At 42.3% G+C, this 20,373-nt stretch overlaps 1 protein-coding gene across 3 annotated transcripts in view; it reads left to right on the forward strand.

Moving 5' to 3' along the window:
- Window positions 1-20,373, forward strand: part of ZNF385A (zinc finger protein 385A) — a 442,370-nt gene that overhangs the window by 269,261 nt on the left and 152,736 nt on the right. For all 3 annotated transcript variants that reach the window (XM_089691405.1, XM_089691407.1, XM_089691406.1), the window contains one exon: window positions 3,298-3,440. In XM_089691405.1, the coding sequence (XP_089547531.1) occupies window positions 3,298-3,440 (143 nt within the window). The remainder of the gene's footprint in view (window positions 1-3,297; window positions 3,441-20,373) is intronic.

Consider the following 20,373-nt stretch of genomic DNA (forward strand, 5'->3'; position numbering starts at 1 on the left):
AATGCAATGCCTTTGACTGAGGTTACCGGCTTTGATCCATTGCTTTGGTGAACACATAATTTTTTTATTAACAGACTCGATTTTTAAACAGTTAATTTTTTCTATTCTCAATACACACCTCAATCCACCTGTCAACGCACAGGATAACATCTTTACACAATTTATGGTCCACTTACAAAACATTTTCCAGCAAGATGGGAGATCTTAATAATCTCACAGGTTCTGTTTTCACAAGTTCTAAAGAAATCAAAAGTTCAGATACTCCTCACATTATTAAATGTTGCACAGGTTGAAGATATGAACAGTTTGCGCTGCTAAATTCAGTTTACAGAGGTTTTAAGTATGTGCTCCTTTCAACAACTAAATTGTAAGTTCATGCTTACCAAAAACTGCCTATGTATGCCAAAGGCACCTAGAGATAAAAATACAACTGTGTAGCTTTGACTTAAGTTGAATAATGCCCTCGCTATAGGTGTAGGTCATTTATGAGCCTCCAGAAGCCTGGCTGAAAAACTCCCAGATGTGGTTTCACCTTGTGTGGCCTTGTTGCTAAGACATTGCTAAGAAGTTCCCAGCTGTCGACACTTGTCCCCACCATCACAGAAGTATGTGAAATATATGCCACCACTCAGGAGATTTGTGGGGGTACCATTAACGTGATGTGTATGGGCTTTAGTAGAATGGTGGAGCCCTGTCTTACTCCGATTGCATTCAAAGTAGCAAGAGCAGAAGTCAGAGTAGCACTGCTATCCCCTGCGTTTGAAATCATAGCACTCTTCTATTCACTGCCCTCAGGGTCAAAGTAGCCTTGCCACATGCTGCTTTTAGGGTCAGAGTAGCCTTGCCACCCACTGCCTTCAGGGTCAGAGTAACCCTGTAACATGCTGCCTTCAGAGTAAGGCCTCATACACACAGGACATTTTAAGGGGCATCAGGTGCTTGGGCGTTAATTCATTTAATTGGCCAGAATAATAATTTATTCTAACCATTGAAATTAATTAACACTCAAGCACTTAACGCGTCCAGTGTTCACACGTTTGTAGGAGCGTTTAGATGTGTTTACGTGTGTTAAGCATTTTTTCTGCCAAAACGCTGCTGCTCCTGGAAGCACTAGCCCTGGGATTTTTTTAACTGCATGTAAACGCCCCTGCCACTAAAAGCTTCTAAGTCTATGAGTGGACAGACACATAGGATAACATGGAGGGGCGTATAAAAGCAGTAAAAGAAAACCTACTGATGCCCTTAAAAGTAGCTGCAAAAACACCCTGAGTGTTTGAGGCCTCAGAATAAGGGCTTATGGGCTCATGTTTTGTTTCCCTGTGTTTGATATGTGTTGAGAACACATATCAAACGTAGGTCATCAAAATCCCAACTAGAACACCCATCAACATAAACCCCCACCCTGTCACAAGTCATAGTAACCCTACCAAACACTGTCTTTGGAGTCAGAGTAACCCTGCCACTCATTGCCTTCAGGGTCAGAGTAACCCTACCGAAGGCTGCATTCAGGTTCATAGAAGCTCTGCCACCCAAACACTTACACCCTGTTCCAAATTATTATGCAAATTCTATTTAAGTGTCACAAAGATTAAATATTTTATATTTCGGTGTAACTCATGGATGGCATTGTGTATTAGGGCTCTTTTGATCACTGAAAACAATCTCGGACACCTGTGATAATTAGATTGGCCGGTGAGCCCAATTTAAGGAAAAACTACTAAAGGATGGTGTTCCACATTATTAAGCAGAGCACTATTTTCAAGCAATATGGGGAAGAAAAAGGATCTCTCTGCTGCTGAAAAGAGTGAAATAGTTCAATGCCTTGGACAAAGTATGAAAACATTAGATATTTCACGAAAACTTAAGCGTGATCATCGTACTATTAAGAGATTTGTGGCTGATTCAGAGCACAGACGGGTTCGTGCAGATAAAGGCACATTGAGGAAGATTTCTGCCAGATCCATGCATCGGATCAAGAGAGCAGCTGCTAAAATACCATTACATAGCAGCAAACAGATATTTGAAGCTGCTGATGCCTCTGGAGTCCCACGGACATCAAGGTGTAGAGTCCTCCAGAGTCTAGCAACTGTGCATAAACCTTCTATTCGGCCACCACTAACCAATGCTCACAAGCAGAAACGGCTGCATTGGGCAGAAAAATACATGAAGACTCATTTTCAAACAGTTCTGTTCACTGATAAGTGCCGTGCAACCCTGGATGGTCCAGATGGATGGAGTAGTGGATGGTTGGTGGATGGCCACCCTGTTCCAACAAGGCTGCGACGTCAGCAAGGCGGTGGTGGAGTCATGTTTTGGGCCAGAATAATAGGAACAGAGCTGGTTGGCCCCTTTAGGGTCCCCGAAGGTGTAAAGATGACCTCTGCAAAGTATGTGGAGTTTATGACTGACCACTTTCTCCCCTGGTACAGAAGGAAGAACTATGCTTTCCATAATAAAGTCATCTTCATGCATGACAATGCACCATCTCATGCTGCAAAGAATACCTCTGCATCAATGGCTGCTATGGGGATAAAAGGAGAGAATGTCATGGTGTGGCCTCCATCCTCCCCTGACCTCAATCCTATTGAGAACCTTTGGAGCATTCTCAAGCAAAAGATCTATGAGGGTGGGGGGCAGTTTACATCCAAACAGCAGCTCTGGGAGGCTATTCTGACATCTTGCAAACAAATTCAAGCAGAAACTGTCCAAAAACTCACAAGTTCAATGGATGCAAGACTTGTGAAGCTGCTATCAAATAAGGGGTCCTATGTTAAAATGAAATGTGACCTGTTAAAATGTTTAAAAAGTTAAAATGTTGTTAAACGTTTGATTGAAATAGCTTTTGATTTCAGTAAATATGCTGCAAACACAACAAATGACAATTTTCAGTTCTTTACAACCTATAAAGTGTTTTGAAACTTACTGTGCGGAATAATTTGGAACAGTGCATTGTAAGTGTTTTATGTTTAACAAAAATCCTGTTATCATTAGGAGGTTTGTTCAATAAAATTTGAATTGTACTCTTAATAGTTGATAACATGAGAATTATGCTGACTGTTATTTACATCAATTATTTAGGTAAATGAGAAAAATATCATTTGCATAATAATTTGGAACAGGGTGTAAGAGCCAGAATAACCCAGCCACCCAAAAAAGACAATTACAGCTCACCTGACCTTAAATGTAGCATGGAATACCTTTATACTGTCTATTGTGGAAATTACTGAAGAATATCATATGAATGTATGAAGGAAATGGTAGATTCTTTGCTTAACCTTTGTCATATTTACTTTGCAGGGAGTATTAACAGAGGTGGAAGCCTGCCCGCCCTCCTTCGCCCTCCACCAGCCATGGTTCAGCGTCATCTGGATCTTAAGCCTTTTCTCTCTTTCCCTATGGAACCACAGCCAGCCTTAAGACTCTTCCCCAGGTTCAGCACGGTAAGAATGACAAGACTATTAAGTTAACTATGCCTTGTTTTCTATGCCTGTGCAGGCAAAAACCATTTACAAATGTACAATTTGAACCTCTGACCTTCATATAAGCACCTATAACTATACTCTGGCTTTTCTGATCTGCATACTTTTTGCAGGCAAGCCAGTGCTCGTTGTTCTTCTGGGAAACCTTGAATCCTGCCATTCATGTGGATGTTACTTGACACATACCAACTACCTAAACATTGTTGCTGACCAAGTACACCCCTTCATGGAAATGGTATTCCCTGATGGCAGTGACCTCTTTCAGCAGGATAATGCTCCCTGCCACACTGCAAAAGTGGTTCAGGAATGGTTTGAGGAACAGAACAATGAGTTTGAGGTGTTGACATGGCCTCCAAATACCTTCAGAGGTATCCATGCTGCTACGGGTCAGGGCAGTTTTGATGGCAAAAGGGATACTTAGTATTAAGTGGATCAGCATTAATGCTATGGCTGATCAGTGTATAACTGAAGGCAAAACTTTAGTTTAGTTTGAGTGGGGAAGGGTTAGAACACCTGTCGTGTTTTTACTGCTGACTGTGTGCATGTTAGGGAGATTCACCCTCTTTATTTGTTCTGGTGACTGTTATCAGTAAAAGTGAAAAAAAATCACAAATTTCAAGCGCTCACCAGAAAAGGAATAGAGAGGAAATCTTCCAATGGGGACACTAGTTCTGATGGCCCACCAGGTATTTCCCTCAATTTGAATGGATTTCCTCTCACTTGCAGTTGTGGCTATGGGACGGGTATTGAAGGGAAATTTTCCCAGTGGTACAAAAAACTGACAAGGATTACAACCTTAAAGTGGGACCTTTAAAGTGGGACTTTAGGTAAAGATTAAAAAGGGGCAGACAGTCAGGGTTTTTAATGCATTAGAGACATGCTTTGTTTCTTCTGCATTAAAGCTACCTACCTGCCTGTCCACCCCTGTGCAGCGAGCCACCCAGGTGCAGCTCACTGTACAAATATGGCAATGCTGAATGTGACAGATCTCCTGCGCATGCACAGAATTGACGTAATCCCTACCCGGCCAATGACAGCGGACCTGAAAGCCGGCCACCCGAAGATGTCAGCAGCCAGGCAGGGAGCTCCGGGACAGCACATCGCAGGATTAAAGGTGAGTATAGTTCCACTTTAACCAAAAAAAAAGTTTTGACTTCAGTTCTACTTTAATAGCACAGTAATGGCAGCTTCCATTTTTTTGTCTTAAAAGGTTCCTTTTGAGAAACTGTGGGGGAGATTTGCTAAAACTGGTTGTCAGAATCTGGTTCACCTGTGCATAGTAGCCAATCAGCTTCTAACCTCAACTTGTTCAATTAAGCTTTGGCAATAAAACCTGGAAGCTGATTGGTTTCAGTGCAGAAATGCACCTGATTTTGCACTCTCCATCTTTAGTAAATAAACCCCTGTGTTTCAGTTCTTATTCTCCATTCAGACTAGAGAAGGTTTATTCCAAATCACTGCTCTGTCCAAACTCCAACCCAGTTTGTTCATTTACTGCATGGCTAAAACTGCTACAATCTATGGCAGGGTTTCTCAACCAGGGTTCCATGGAACCCTAGGGTTTCTCCAGAGGTTGCAAGGGGTTCCGTGAGCAATGAGCAATTCTGCCTCTAGATATGTCCCCACTTGACACCATTGTTGTTTTAGCTGTCTGTAAGGAGGAATACTTTCCATTGACCTCAAGTGTAAGGAGCATTCTTCCCAGTGGCCACCACACTAATGTATCATGAGCTGTAGATATACAGTAGTAATTTTTAGCAGGGGTTCCCTGACACGGGAAAGTTATTTCAAGGGTTCCTCTGTGTTGACAAGGTTGAAAGAAGCTGATCTATGAGAAGCATAGATGGTAAAGTGACACAAAATGATGTCCTTATTCTTCAAAACCAATCCATACACACCCATCACTTAATGGGCCTGTAATTTATTTTTTGTTATATTGTTTCTTATTGTGTTTTTCTACTTCTTTGTAATATCCTTTGTGACTTTCTGAACCTCTCCTTTTCCCACTCACTTTCATTTGTTTGGAATGTTCAGTGAGTGTTTGTTGCAATCATGTATACTGCTCTATCCACATCCCATAGGCTATAATCCCTAACCCATTTTGGGAGTGAGTAAGAGAGAGGCTACATTCCTACATACAGTGAGACCATCGAGAAAAAAGGTAGCCACCCTCTAACAGGAAGTCAGATCACAGCAGCAAAAATCAATTAAAGTTTTGATTAACGTGACACATCTTCCCATTTTGCGATACCATGTAATACAGCTCATCACAAAGGGTTGTGCCATGCCAAGCAGGCCTTAAATTAAATGATTACAGATGTACCAAGGCTGCTGTCAGCTCTTTTGGTGCATGTGACGTACGTTCTTCCCTTGTATGGTTTACCTTACTCCAAATGGAAGGGCGAAAAAGAATAACACTCTAAATAGATCAAGCTGTTACCCAAAATAATGAGTACATTAATTTAGATCAATTGCAGACTATGGTACCAGCACCAATTAATGTAGAGGTGTGGAGGGTGATCTCAGCTGAAGCATAAAGCCCGTACAGTAAGGTCTATTATTACAAGTGACACATATAGTTAATTGGGCCTTTGATACAAAAAAGGCACCTGAATTAAGCAAATATCCTCAAAAAGCATTTTAAATCAGTAGACAGTGGCTTTACACTAATGATGCCAAGGCCTAGCCGTCTGGGTTGGTAGAAGCCTTATCTGTGCTACAGCTTTCTGGCTGCTTTGGACCTGATGATACATAAAACATTTGGAGGAAAGGTATAGAAAAAGGTGATGTCTTTAGGAGTCAGCCATATTTCCTCTGTCACCTTCTGCCATCAAAAGAAAGCAGACACCTATTTCCTAAGGGCAGTACTTCTATTTCATATTTAAAGGTTTCCTCCAGTAAAAATGGAAAAAGTAAGCTTGGAATGCACTCGGGAAAAACAAAAATTTTACCTATCATAATGGAGACAAAAAAATGGCAGCTATCTAAGGAGGCATTCCCTTCACTTTGGAACAATTTCCCCCCACTTCCTGTTGTATCCACAGAACGTAGATGTCTGAACCAACAGATGTTTTAACCCTTCCCTAACAATAAATAAGCTTGGAATGCACTCGGGAAAAACAAAAATTTTACCTATCATAATGGAGACAAAAAAATGGCAGCTATCTAAGGAGGCATTCCCTTCACTTTGGAACAATTTCCCCCCACTTCCTGTTGTATCCACAGAGCGTAGATGTCTGAACCAACAGATGTTTTAACCCTTCCCTAACAATAAATAAATAAAATTGGCTTTACACTTTAAGTGGAATATATATAAAGCAGTAAATATGACCCTTTTACTGCTGTTTTTGCATTTTTTAACACACGTTTAAAAAATAATTTTAGGCCTGAAGATTACACAAAAACCCCAAACATTATAAATGTTCTAAAAGCAAACACCCTAAAGAATAAAATAGTGGTAGTTCCAATCTTTTATGTCACACAATATTACCTCAAATGTCTAGGAAACGTAAAATTTCAGTAAAAAACACACTAAAATGAATTATAGGGCAAGCAAAAGCAATAAATTACTCACATTTCTGGTAAGGTATAAAAGACGAGGTTGCACAGAGTAAATAGATACCCAACATGTCAAACTTTATATTTGTTTGCGCCTGTGAAATGGCGACAAACTTCAGTACCCTATATATTCTATAGGCGACGCTTCAAAAGCCCATATAGGTCCTCAGTTTAGTGTTACCAAGGAGGTCTTGTGCTAGATTATTGCTCTCACTCCAGCTTGCATGGCGATATGTATATTGCAATTGACATCTTCATGCGCAGGCGCCCCCGACATGTGCTTTTATGTTCGTATGTGCATATATTTTTTTGGGGGGGATGTGCTTGGGTGTAACTATGTTTTTTTTACTTTACTTTTTTTTCTTCATCACGTAGGGGGACACAAAGTCCCCTACATGATGATTTTTAGGTGACAGGTTCTCTTTAATGTGACATGCAAGGTTTAAAAGATCCTGCATGTGTCCTCTGGGCTCCACTAGATGTATAGCAAAACAGATCGCAATACATCTCAGTGAGAGGGGTGACCTAGAAGTGACGTCATACACATCTCTTTCCGGTCACAGCAAGAAGGGAGGAAGAGTGGACATGTGTCTGCTCTCCTCTTTCCCCTCCACCTGCCGGCACCTGCCTTTTCAGCCCCGGGCCCGCAGCTGGGTAAGTGGAGCCCGTAATACATGGTAGAAGCGCACTGTGCGCGGGGGGGCAGTTCTGGAACAGCAAGGATGCCAAACGGCGTTCCCCCACCAGCTCATGATGTGCAAGCATAGGGGATCCTATGTCCAGCAGTCACTTGCATGTCAAAATCACTGCCGCTGTCACTACTCTTGTCAGCCTTGTAACAGAAGGAAGGCACCCCCGTCCCTATAGAAAACCATTGCGCCCTGGGCAGCCGCCCCTCCCCGCCCACCCCTTGTCCCGGCCCTGGCAGGGGGCACGTTCCTGGGGGCTGTGGAAGCAATCAGGTGGCAGTGCAGCTGCCCAACTGCTTCCACCTGACAAGCAGGAGTCTGCCCGTCAGTTTTAGACACAATCCTGGTGGCCACAGCCACTGGATTATGCGCAAAACCCCTCCATGTCAGGTCCATAGAACAAGCTTTCCTGACACCAAGAGAAAAAAAGGTGACTGGGGAGGGATGTCCAGCAGAGTGACAGCCTCAGCTTTGTTCCTGTGAGCTGTGTGGAGGAAGGTGTGTTTCTTCCCTCCAATCAGCTCTCAGAGCTCTCCTCACTGAGCTCTGCAGAGCGTAAGTACTGAGAGTAATTTCAGCTCTGCACCATCCTTCCCTTTTTCTGAACTCTCAGCCTAACTTTAAAATTAAGCATTTTGAATGGATGTAGAGAAGAGAAGACAGCAGATAAACAGGGACAACTTATGTAAGAGGATTTGTTTCATCTCTGTGTATCACCAGAGGACAGTCACTTCAATGGGTATATGTAAGGGTTTACACTTTAACCGCTTGCCGCCCTGCCACTGTGTATATACGTGTGCAGGGCGGCAGTGGAGCGCAAAAGCATGTTTTAAAACGTGCTCCGTGCTCCCGACACATTCGCGGGTAGGGGGCGCGCGCACGCTCCCGCTGACCCGCGGGTGATACGATTCGATCCAGGAGGGATCGATCATTAGATTTCAGCCAGTGATTTCTGGCTGAAATCACATGATCGGTCCCTGTCCTATCCTGTCCTGTGTTGATATTTACACAGGGCAGGATATGATGTCATTCTTCTCTGCCTGGACACATTCTGTTCCAGACAGAGAAGAAGACATCCAAAAAGTGAGTACACAAGCACTACACTACAGTTAGAACACACTAGGACACCTGATCCCCCCCTGATCGCCCCCCCCCAGTTAACCCCTTCACTGCCCTGTCACCAGTGTCACTGATCAGTGAAGCGATTTTTACTGATCAGTGTCGCTGGCGACTTCCGATAGAGTTAGCGCCCCTCCCAGATAGCGCCAGTTTGCCCGCCAGTACACCAGTAATTCCGTTTAACCCCTTGATCGCCCCCCCAGTTAACCCCTTCACTGCCCTGTTACCAGTGTCACTGATCAGTGAACCAATTTTTCTGATCACTGTATCAGTGTCGCTGGCGACTTCCGATAGTGTTAGCGCCCCTCCCAGATAGCGCCAGATTGCCCGCCAGTACACCAGTAATTCCGTTTAACCCCTTGATCGCCCCCCCCCCCCCCCAGTTAACCCCTTCACTGCCCTGTCACCAGTGTCACTGATCAGTGAACCAATTTTTACTGATCACTGTATCAGTGTCGCTGGCGACTTCCGATAGTGTTAGCGCCCCTCCCAGATAGCGCCAGATTGCCCGCCAGTACACCAGTAATCCCATTTAACCCCTTAATCTCCCCCCCCCAGTTAACCCCTTCACTGCCCTGTCACCAGTGTCACTGATCAGTGAACCAATTTTTACTGATCACTGTATCAGTGTCGCTGGTGACTTCCGATAGTGTTAGCGCCCCTCCCAGATAGCGCCAGATTGCCCGCCAGTACACCAGTAATCCCGTTTAACCCCTTGATCGCCCCCCCCCAGTTAACCCCTTCACTGCCCTGTCACCAGTGTCACTGATCAGTGAACCAATTGTTACTGATCACTGTATCAGTGTCGCTGGCGACTTCCGATAGTGTTAGCGCCCCTCCCAGATAGCGCCAGTTTGCCCGCCAGTACACCAGTAATCCTGTTTAACCCTTTGATCGCCCCCTTCCCCCCCCCAGTTAATCCCTTCACTGCCCTGTCACCAGTGTCACTGATCAGTGAACCAATTTTTACTGATCACTGTATCAGTGTCGCTGGCGACTTCCGATAGTGTTAGCGCCCCTCCCAGATAGCGCCAGATTGCCCGCTAGTACACCAGTAATCCCATTTAACCCCTTAATCTCCACCCCCAGTTAACCCCTTCACTGCCCTGTCACCAGTGTCACTGATCAGTGAAGCGATTTTTACTGATCAGTGTCGCTGGCGACTTCCGATAGTGTTAGCGCCCCTCCCAGATAGCGCCAGATTGCCCGCTAGTACACCAGGAATCCCATTTCACCCCTTAATCCCCCCCCCAGTTAACCCCTTCACTGCCCTGTCACCAGTGTCACTGATCAGTGAACCGATTTTTACTGATCACTGTATCAGTGTCGCTGGCGACTTCCGATAGTGTTAGCGCCCCTCCCAGATAGCGCCAGATTGCCCGCTAGTACACCAGTAATCCCATTTAACCCCTTAATCTCCCCCCCCCCAGTTAACCCCTTCACTGCCCTGTCACCAGTGTCACTGATCAGTGAAGCGATTTTTACTGATCAGTGTCGCTGGCGACTTCCGATAGTGTTAGCGCCCCTCCCAGATAGCGCCAGATTGCCCGCCAGTACACCAGTAATCCCGTTTAACCCCTTGATCGCCCCCCCCCCAGTTAACCCCTTAACTGCCCTGTCACAAGTGTCACTGATCAGTGAACCAATTTTTACCGATCACTGTATCAGTGTCGCTGGCGACTTCCGATAGTGTTAGCGCCCCTCCCAGATAGCGCCAGATTGCCCGCTAATACACCAATAATCCCGTCTAACCCCTTGATCGCCCCCCCCCCCCGAGTTGACCCCTTCACTGCCCTGTCACCAGTGTCATTGATCAGTGAACAGATTTTTACTGATCACTGTATCAGTGTCGTTGGTGACTTCTGATAGTGTTAGCGCCCCTCCCAGATAGTGCCAGTTTGCCCGCTAGTGCACCAGAAATCCCATTTAACCCCTTGATCACCCCCCTCCCCCCCCAGTTAACCCCTTCACTGCCCTGTCACCAATGACATTGATTACAGTGAACAGATTTTTACTGATCACTGTATTAGTGTCACTGGTGACTTCCGATAGTGTTAGCGCCCCTCCTAGATAGCGCCAGTTTGCCCGCTAATGCACAGGATTTTTTTTACCAAAAACATGTAGCAGAATACATTTTGGCTTAAATTTATGACTAACTTTGAGTTTACGATATATTTTTTATAGCTGAAAGTAGAAAATATTGTTTTTTTTCAAAATTTTTGTGGTTTTTTTGTTTATAGCGCAAAAAATAAAAAGCGCACAGGTGATCAAATACCACCAAAAGAAAGCTCTATTTGTGTGAAAAAAGGACGTAAATTGCGTTTGGGTACAGCACTGCATGATCGCGCAATTATCATTTGAGTTACTGCAGCGCTGTATAGCAAAAAAAGGCATAAATTACAGTATCTATACCATAGTTTGTAGACGCTATAACTTTCACACAAAGCAATCAATTTACACTTATTGGGATTTTTTTCACCAAAAACATGTAGCAGAATACATTTTGGCTTAAATTTATGACTAGCTTTGAGTTTACGATATATTTTTTATAGCTGAAAGTAGAAAATATTGTTTTTTATCAAAAGTTTTGTGGTTTTTTTGTTTATAGCGCAAAAAATAAAAAGCGCACAGGTGATCAAATACCACCAAAAGAAAGCTCTATTTGTGTGAAGAAAAGGACGTAAATTTCGTTTCGGTACAGCATTGCATGACCGCGCAATTATCATTTGAATTAGTGCAGCACCAAACAGCAAAAAAAGGCCTGGTCATTAAGGGGGGTAAATCCTCTGGGGCTCAAGTGGTTAAGATCCCCTTGTTGGGCTGACTCCTGCTTGCAGAAAGGTGTCAAATACACAGTTAAGACAGAGGAGTGACTCACCCCCATCTCCCCCCACCGCTTTGTTCAGTTGGGACCATATGAAGTTTCAGTTTGAGAAATTCTACTACTTTGGAGCACCCTGAAAGGTTTATAAAGTGAGTTTTATGAGTGAACCCTATCTTGAAAGTGTATGTGTAAAACACATTTTATGTAAATAATAACATCTAATTAAATAAAAATCCGTTCAAACACAAAAGGTCTCTTGCACACAGGCACCAAAAACATCATCTTTTTGATCTTTGAGACTTTTTTCTTACAAACCTTAATGCTGCCCCTATGCGCATATACACGCCTAAATGCACGCGCTATACGTTTTTTGCACAGCAGCTTTCTGCCAGGAAGATCTGGAGTTCATACATCACTACAGTGTGCATGGACCACAGTGGATACTAACATTTATGATCCAGGAATATCCGAATGCCCCTTGGGGACAGGATGGAATTTTTCCCCCCTGCTGGAGCAAATTGCCTATTGGGGTTTTTTGCCTTCCTGTGGATCAGCTGTGGGTATAGGATTGTGTATAGAGGTTTTCTCTTTGTGTGTGTGTGTGTGTGTGTGTGTGTGTGTTTTTTTTTCTCTGTGGGTTGAACATTTGTGTCTTTTTTCAACTAGACTATGTAACTACTACCATGAAACTATTACAAAACCATTGTAGGTTCTCTAAAAACAATTGTTGGCCTCAGGCAAGAGCAGGTAGCATTAGGACTTTTTCACACTTGTGTTGCCCTCTGAAAAGCATATAATAAAACTTAAATACCCGCGCTAACGTGATGTGGTCTTTGATCACGCCCCGGAGGATGAGCGAAACGCGTCAATGTAATTTCCGGTTTTGGGGCGACTTTGTGACATCACGTCCAGTGAGTGGAGTACATGCAGTGTGCAGTGCTCCGGATCCATTTTCTGTGCCCATGTGGAACATTGTTTTTTACCTAAAAGCTTGAAATTTCTTTATACGTGTGAATACTTATTTGATTACTGCTAAATAAAGAGTTACACTATGAGTGTTCCTCCTGCTTTTCATAACTTTCCTACATACATGAGGATTATGGTAACATACTAAGGAAGCATATGGAATCAGGTTTTACCTATCTATGTCCTGGTTATGCCTGAGAACACATCTCACCAGTCTAAGCTTTTTTGACTCTTATGCCGTACAAGTTGGGAGTCCAATGAATCTGGTGAGTGTGGAGTGTATTAAAGCGGAGCTCCACCCAAAAGGGGAAGTTCTGCTTTAAGGACTGCTCCCCCGCTCCCCATTAAGGATTGGCACCTTTGGGGGGCGGGGGGAGCGGGTACCCGAATTTGACAGGTACCCGCTCCCACTTCCGGTCCAATTGCCTAGGCCAGGGGTAGGCAACCTATGGCTCTCTAGCTGTTGTGGAACTACATTTCCCATGAGGCATTGCAACATTACAAAACTGACAGTTACAGCTATGACTTGCAGAGGCATGATGGAACTTGTAGTCCTGCAACAGCTGGAGAGCCACAGGTTGCCTACCCCTGGCCTAGGCGATCGGAAGGTGTCCTCCCTTCCTCCCTGTAGTCTTTTGGGACACATGACAGGTCCCAGAAGACTACAGGACCAATTATGAAGCGCAGCGCTACTCACGCATGCACAATGGGTACCTGGCTGTGAAGCCATAAGCAGTCACAGCCGGGTGCCCACATTGAAGATGCCATTAAATGCCTACCCCTGGCCTAGGCGATCAGAAGGTGTCCTTCCTCCCTCCCTGTAGTCTTTTGGGACCTGTGACAGGTCCCAGAAGACTACAGAACCATTCATGAAGTGCAGCGCTACTCACGAATGCGCAGTGGATACTGGCTGTCAAGCCATAAGCAGTCACAGCCGGGTGCCCACATTGAAGATGTTGGCTTCCAGGAATACAGGATGGCCAGTGAAATGGGCTGCGGGGGACACACAGCAGGACTGAGGGACAGGTAAGTGGCTGTTTTTTTAAAAGTCAGCAGCTACAGTTTTTGTAGCTGCTGACTTATTTTTTGACAGGGTGAGCAGAACTCCGCTTTAAGTGGTGATCGTGAAGCACTGTGGGGTGACACCATTGCAGAACACTTCTGGATATTATGGGAAATTCTCTTTTATTGAAACACTGTTTATTTGGGACTTTGCTTTTCCTATATTTTCTCTCCAGTGCATTGAAGCACTGTTTGTCTTGGACTTTTTTTTCACACAATTTAATTTAATAGTTGTTTGCACTGTATTATTGATTTATCCCACTGAAAAGCAACCCACATTTAGATTGCTTTTCACAGGGTATTGGATAGGCAATGAGGAGGTGTTATATCTCCTCATTGCCCAATTTAACCCTGTACTGTCAAACTGCTGTGCGTTATATACAGATGATGCCCTTTGCCAAACTCTGCACCCTGATATAAAAATACCTTGAGCGCAAAGCGCAACATTGCGGCTGTGCCATGTCTACAACCTTATCCAGCTGTATTGTTAAGATTTGGGTGGGCAGATGAGGGGGGGCAATAAAACTGCGGCCACCCCACCTTTCCTGGTCACTCATGTAAAAGAACCCTTAGAGTTTTACAAGTATTCTAAACTTGGGAATGTATATATTCTTATACAGAATTAGTAACTATTTTATGTAAATGTAACTTTAGATTTGGGTTTACACATCCGGAACACATAGAGGAGTTTCAGTAAGTGGTCTGACCCGAAGGCACAACAATGTGACCTTGTACTGTGCAGTTCTTGTACCATCTATTCTTTTATCTCGTGTGTAGAGAAGTGTACAGCCGTCACACATACCAGCAACATTATTTAAACATCACAAGGCCTTGTGGATCAGGTAGCAGAGCAGAGGCATTCTTGCTGCTGACATATCATAAATGCACTACATCTTCCAGAGTTTGCCACGCTGCATCACTTGTAGCTTTCACAAGGTTATTGAACAATAAAATTGATCTTGACATCTACAGACTTCATATCCAGGAATAGGAGGCAATAAATATTCTCTCTTAGTGGACTTTCCACTTGGGACCTTGGGTTGTGGCCTGTGAGCTATTTGTTACAATGTAATTATATTGCTGCATTTAGCAATGGATTCTGCCTGCTATAGGTCATCCAGTGTCATCTTTAAAAACAGACATTTTCGCCAAAGAGTAATGATTGGATTTCTATTCTGCTCACTGATCCATGAATGCTGCTTTCCTTTGTCTGACATTAAAAGTGAACCTAAACTAAAATGTTAACTTACAACTATGTTAACAGACTTGCTGGGGTGGAAAAGTGAAGAGTAGCACAATGGCAGTACTTTCCTGTCCTGATCTCTGCTGATCATGGGACAGGTCATGTGATCAGCTGCCCAGGCTTTTGGCCATGTTACTAGCACTGATGGGATACTGGAGCAGCATTTTCTCCAGGAAGGTACTCCTGATATATTAATCAACTGGACTGCTCTTATAAAATAAGAAAAAATCATGCAGCGCTACTCACCAGCAGTAAAGTACATATAATAGCAATATATGCATAGAAAATGTAAAAACAATATGTATAGTGACATAACATGCAAAGACGCACTTCCGGTGCGGACGCCATCTTACTATACCCATGCAAATACATCCAGAACATGAGGTTCTGAATGCTTGTTTAACCTCCCTAGCGGTATTCCCGAGTGTAGCTCGGGGTAAAATTTCTATACCAAAAGCGATAACCCCGAGCTACACTCGGGCTTACCATGCGGCTCTTCTCTGGGGGTCCCTGCAGCACTTACCTTGTCCTTCGCTCCCGCGATGTGTCCCCTGCAGCGTCCCCGGCCATCTCTTCCGGCCGATGCCGGCATCCGGCTTCTGTGTTCCAGTCCCTGTGACGTCGGAACGTACGGGCGCCGGAACCGGCGGGAAATTTGAAATTTTTAAAAAATGGCATTTTTGCTGTCATTGCTGTTTCAATGCATTTCACATACATTTTGTCCCTACTGCTTTGTCCTGTGCCCTGCCTGCATTTTTACTGTTCTTTCTGCCTGGAAACTTAGAAAAGTCCATGGCGTCCAAAAAGCGTCCCTTTACGTCAAAAGCGGTTTTAGAACAGCGATAGTAAATCAGAACCACTTGCAGAATTGAGTGATAATGATTTGTGGGGAAATTCGTCATCAGACACTGAAAACGATTTTGCAACTTTGCTCAGCGATGTGCAAATTTGCCTCTGTATTTCAAACTTCAGTGTTTTTGGTTTGATTATATTATTGAATTAAATTTATTATTATTATATTATTATTTTTTATGATTATTTATTAAATTATAATTTATGATTTCGTGTTTCAAATTTTATCATATCCGGAATGTTTAATAGACTCTTGTTCGTACAGATTTCAGTGAGTTATTCCTAAAAATTACAGCCTACAATAAAAAACTACATATTTCCATGCAAAAAAATGGTACCGCTTTCAGCACAAAAAATCGGAAAGAATCATACCGCTAGGGAGGTTAACAAGGATGACAATGTGAGTGCAAAATTTGGAATACTTTGCTTATTATTGAGTTTAATAAAAGGTAATACACTATGGGAAGTTCTACCTATGTTTTTTACTGAGATACTGGCTTACACCCTACCCGTTTACCTGGAGAGGATTTCACCACTTATATGCACATCCCTGAGAGGGAGATCGATGCAGGGAGAGGTATCCGGAGATAGAGGAATCTTATGCATGGAGGATCTGGTTTTATGATCCCAAAAGTGTTTTGACCCCTGTGGGTTGAAGCAAGGAGGTGAGCGGCCAATCTAGCTACTTACGGATACCTTTTTGTGGTTACCCACATTCACCATCCACGAGCACGAGTGTATATTTTATTTTTTGGATTGTGTGGTGTTGTTAGCACCATTCTGGACTTTTTTTTCACATGCGTTTTGTTGTTTTGTGTCATGCGTTTCTGTTGCATGTTTAATGTCAGATAAAGTTCCATGGACATTTTCCACTATTGCATATATATATATTTTGTGTTCATTTGATATATATTTAATGTATATACCTTTGTATGGAAATACTATTCAGTGTTTTGGATTTATTTAATTTTTTTTTTGCATTTGTTTATGCACATTTATTATTATTCACTTGCATGTTTATGCGTTGTTTCTTGATTTGAGTACAAATGTTTGGACATATCACTTATTAGTCCCCATTTGGACTATTATTCATCATGTTTATGCGTTGTTTCTTGATTTGAGTACAAATGTTTGGACATATCACTTATTAGTCCCCATTTGGACTATTATTCATCATCTAAAATAAAAAATAATAAAGGTGCAGCGCTTTTAAGATCAACAATATATATCATGCGGTAAATATAAGCATATAAATTAGCATGTGATGCACAATCAAAAGTCCATGTGATGGTCAAGATTTGAAATATGGTATTGAAGATATCTTCCCAACCACTTCTGGTGTTAAATAAATAAATTGCGCACTCACCAGATGCACAAAGTATTTGCGCATTTGAGAAAACAACATCTCACTGGGCCAGCTGGAGCACCTTGAGGGGAGTTTCTCCCATCTGATATGGAATCCTCCCTGGGTACCTCCTAGATGATAGCAGCTTCCCTCTCCTCTGCACAGAACTCTGCGGATGGTTGGACTCATAAAGAGTCCAAAAAAGGAGGAGGCCACATAGCGTGATACTGCTTCAAAATTTTATTTTCCAGTCAAGGTATATAGTAGGTAACAGAAAATAACACACTGACCATGTGCAGGCAAGGTGGCTGCCAGACCACCACAGGATCTCAGCAGCGTGACGTCACAGCGTTATAGCTCCTCACTGACGCGTTTCGTGCTACGCACATACTCATAGGGGGTATGCTATCAATGCCTGACGTCTGTATTTGTTCTTTAAATAGTGAGAAATGGCGCACGGATGATTGCGCCTGCCATTTTCTCGGCGACTAGACGCATGCGCGAGAAATGCGCGTCCGCATTTGCGCAATGTCAGTGCACATGTGCAATGTCTAGGCGCCATTTTGTTGTGGATTGCTGAAACATCATGTAAGACGATGCGCGCGCATCACTGCGCCATTGTTCTGGTGAGTTTTAGAAACAAAGGACAATGATCACCATTTTAGGGAGGGAATGTAAGAGCTACTTTCCCAAAGTTATTTGCAATAGTCACCTGATGTTATTTAAGCGAACTTCTACTGGTTATCGAATAACTATGTATCCATGGTGTATAAGAAATCAATCTCTATAAATTGCTCTATTGTCACAGGCAGTTAATATGGCATATAAACCCAATGTATATAGATGTTTGTGAAAAAATATGAAATAGCTGAAGTGATCATTGTACATTTTATAATAAAACTAAATCATCCCTTAAAATTGTGATAAATTATCAAATAAAATGTCTAAATAAAAACATGGTCAGTGAACATCCAATATAAATATAAACTTCTGTAAAATCATATGAACAGGTATAAAATCAATAATAACATAGTATAAAAAATTGAGGTCATATAGAATAGAATAGATCAAAACAATATAAAACATGATAAATTAAATTGGTATGAGTATTTCTACCGAAATTCTAAAAAATATCGGAATCATATAGAATAAAATAGCTCAAAACCCGATTCAATATATCTGTAGTAAAAGATCAAGGTCATATGAAATCAAATAGCTCTAGAGTATTTTTATGAAAATACTAAAAATATTATATAGAATAGAATGCCATAAAACCAATATGAAATTGATATAAAATCAATAAAGTTATGTGTGCAGTAAGATGTAGAAGGATAACAATAAATAAGTTTAACAGTCAAATAAAATGGAGTTTGCTAGTATTATTCACCATCACTCTGAAATCCTGCTTAGGATTAATTCACGTTTGTTACATACTTGTTGCAAGTATTGGTTCACATTTTTTGGTATTATCATCTAAGTGGTTGTGCAATATTCACTTTATTTTCACCTTTGGATCCATTAAGGATCAGACCACGGTCAGACATCCGAAAAACCCCATGTGGATCTAGTCACATTTTTTCTTTGCACGTTGTGTCACTATATATATTGTTTTTACATTTTCTATGCATATATTGGTATTGTATGTAATTTACTGTTTGTGAGTAGCGCTGCATCATTGTTTCTTATTTCACCTATTGGATCATTGCTAAATAATAGGATGTTAGCAGCTTCTCTCTGATATTTATATTCAATTGTAGGCAGAAGCACAGGAGGTTCACACCATTATTTCTTGGACTGCTCTTATGCATATGCTATGAAGATTATTCTGTAGGCTAAAATTCCCTTTTAAGCAAAAGTTTGGTTCTCCTTGTTTTTTACACTTTTTGTTATGTCATAAAACTGTGCACCTACAATAAAATGTTAAATTAATATTTAACAAATTATTAATTTTATTGTTTAAAATCAAGGGCTGTGGGAGCCAGCATAGGCTCTGGAGAAGACAAAACTAACTGCCCCCCCCCTTTCCCTAGATCAATCTGCTGTATATGAGGCATGACCAATTAGGGGTTTAATCCAGCCTGAACATCCAAAACCATTGAGAACTATAAGCCGACAGCTGCAAAGGCTGTTGGTTCTTGTAGTTTCCCATTCACAGAACAGTGTGAATGAATGACGTGGCTGAGCGGGTGGAGCCCGATATGGCTGCGGTTTTAAAAAATAGTGAGAGCAAGCAGGGGGAGAAGATACCCGGCTTGCTGTCAGTAGATGTAACGGAGCGCACAGTGGCTACAGGATAGGGAACATGCCTAAAATCGGGTGGAACATGTAACATGTTCCCAAAGGTGAACTTATCTTTTATATGATCAAATAAACCAAATATACTATATGCTAAGAAGAACTCATGATTATTTAAAAATAAAACACTGATGTGTAAATGCGTAGTCACATACATTTCTTTGTCTCTGCGGTGACCTCTTAATGTATTTTGGTGGCACATTCCATCTTTATCGACCACCCTCCTGCTTCTCTGCCCCTACCCACCTGAAGGCTAGTTTTCTGGGCACATTTACAGAGTGTCACTTTGTTTACAGACACGTACATAGTTACAATGCCCAAGACAAGACAAGAGCTGTCAATCAAGGATAATTAGATATTCATCTCCTGGGGATGTGGTCAGATAGTGGGCAAGATTCTGACCATATTAACTTGGGAACAGGCCCACCTAGGAAGACAGGGTTAAGGGCATCCGGCCCTTTTTGCCTGGAGGACAGGAGCAAGAATTTAAATTTCTGGTGAGACTTTATATTTACGCCATATTTACGCACACTGGAAGGTTTAATGCTGCAGTTAGAGTCTGGAATTTTTAAATGCCCCTGCATGTTAGTCCAGGAGTCCATTCACACATAGGCATTTACAGACAGAAAAAAACACTGCCAGTGCGTCCAGGTGCAGCAGCATTTTGGCAGAAAAAAACGCTTGATGAGTGTAAATGCATCTAAACATGTTTTTAATAATAAATTATTATTATGGCCAATTAAATGAATTAACTCCCAAGTACTTAATACACCTAAATGTGATTTACAAGCACCAGGCATTTATTCTGCCAAAAACTGCTGCAAGGAGGAAAGGCGTGTAGGAGAGATGGGCAAATGCGCTGTGTGCACGAGGTCTATTCACCTACATGTATAAGTAACAGACAGATATAAGACCAATTTATGTGTATGTATATTGGTATG

This window comes from Staurois parvus, unplaced genomic scaffold (assembly GCF_062004578.1).
Source record: "Staurois parvus isolate SC_StPar_1 unplaced genomic scaffold, SC_StPar_1.0 ptg000562l, whole genome shotgun sequence".
Lineage (NCBI taxonomy): Eukaryota > Metazoa > Chordata > Amphibia > Anura > Ranidae > Staurois > Staurois parvus.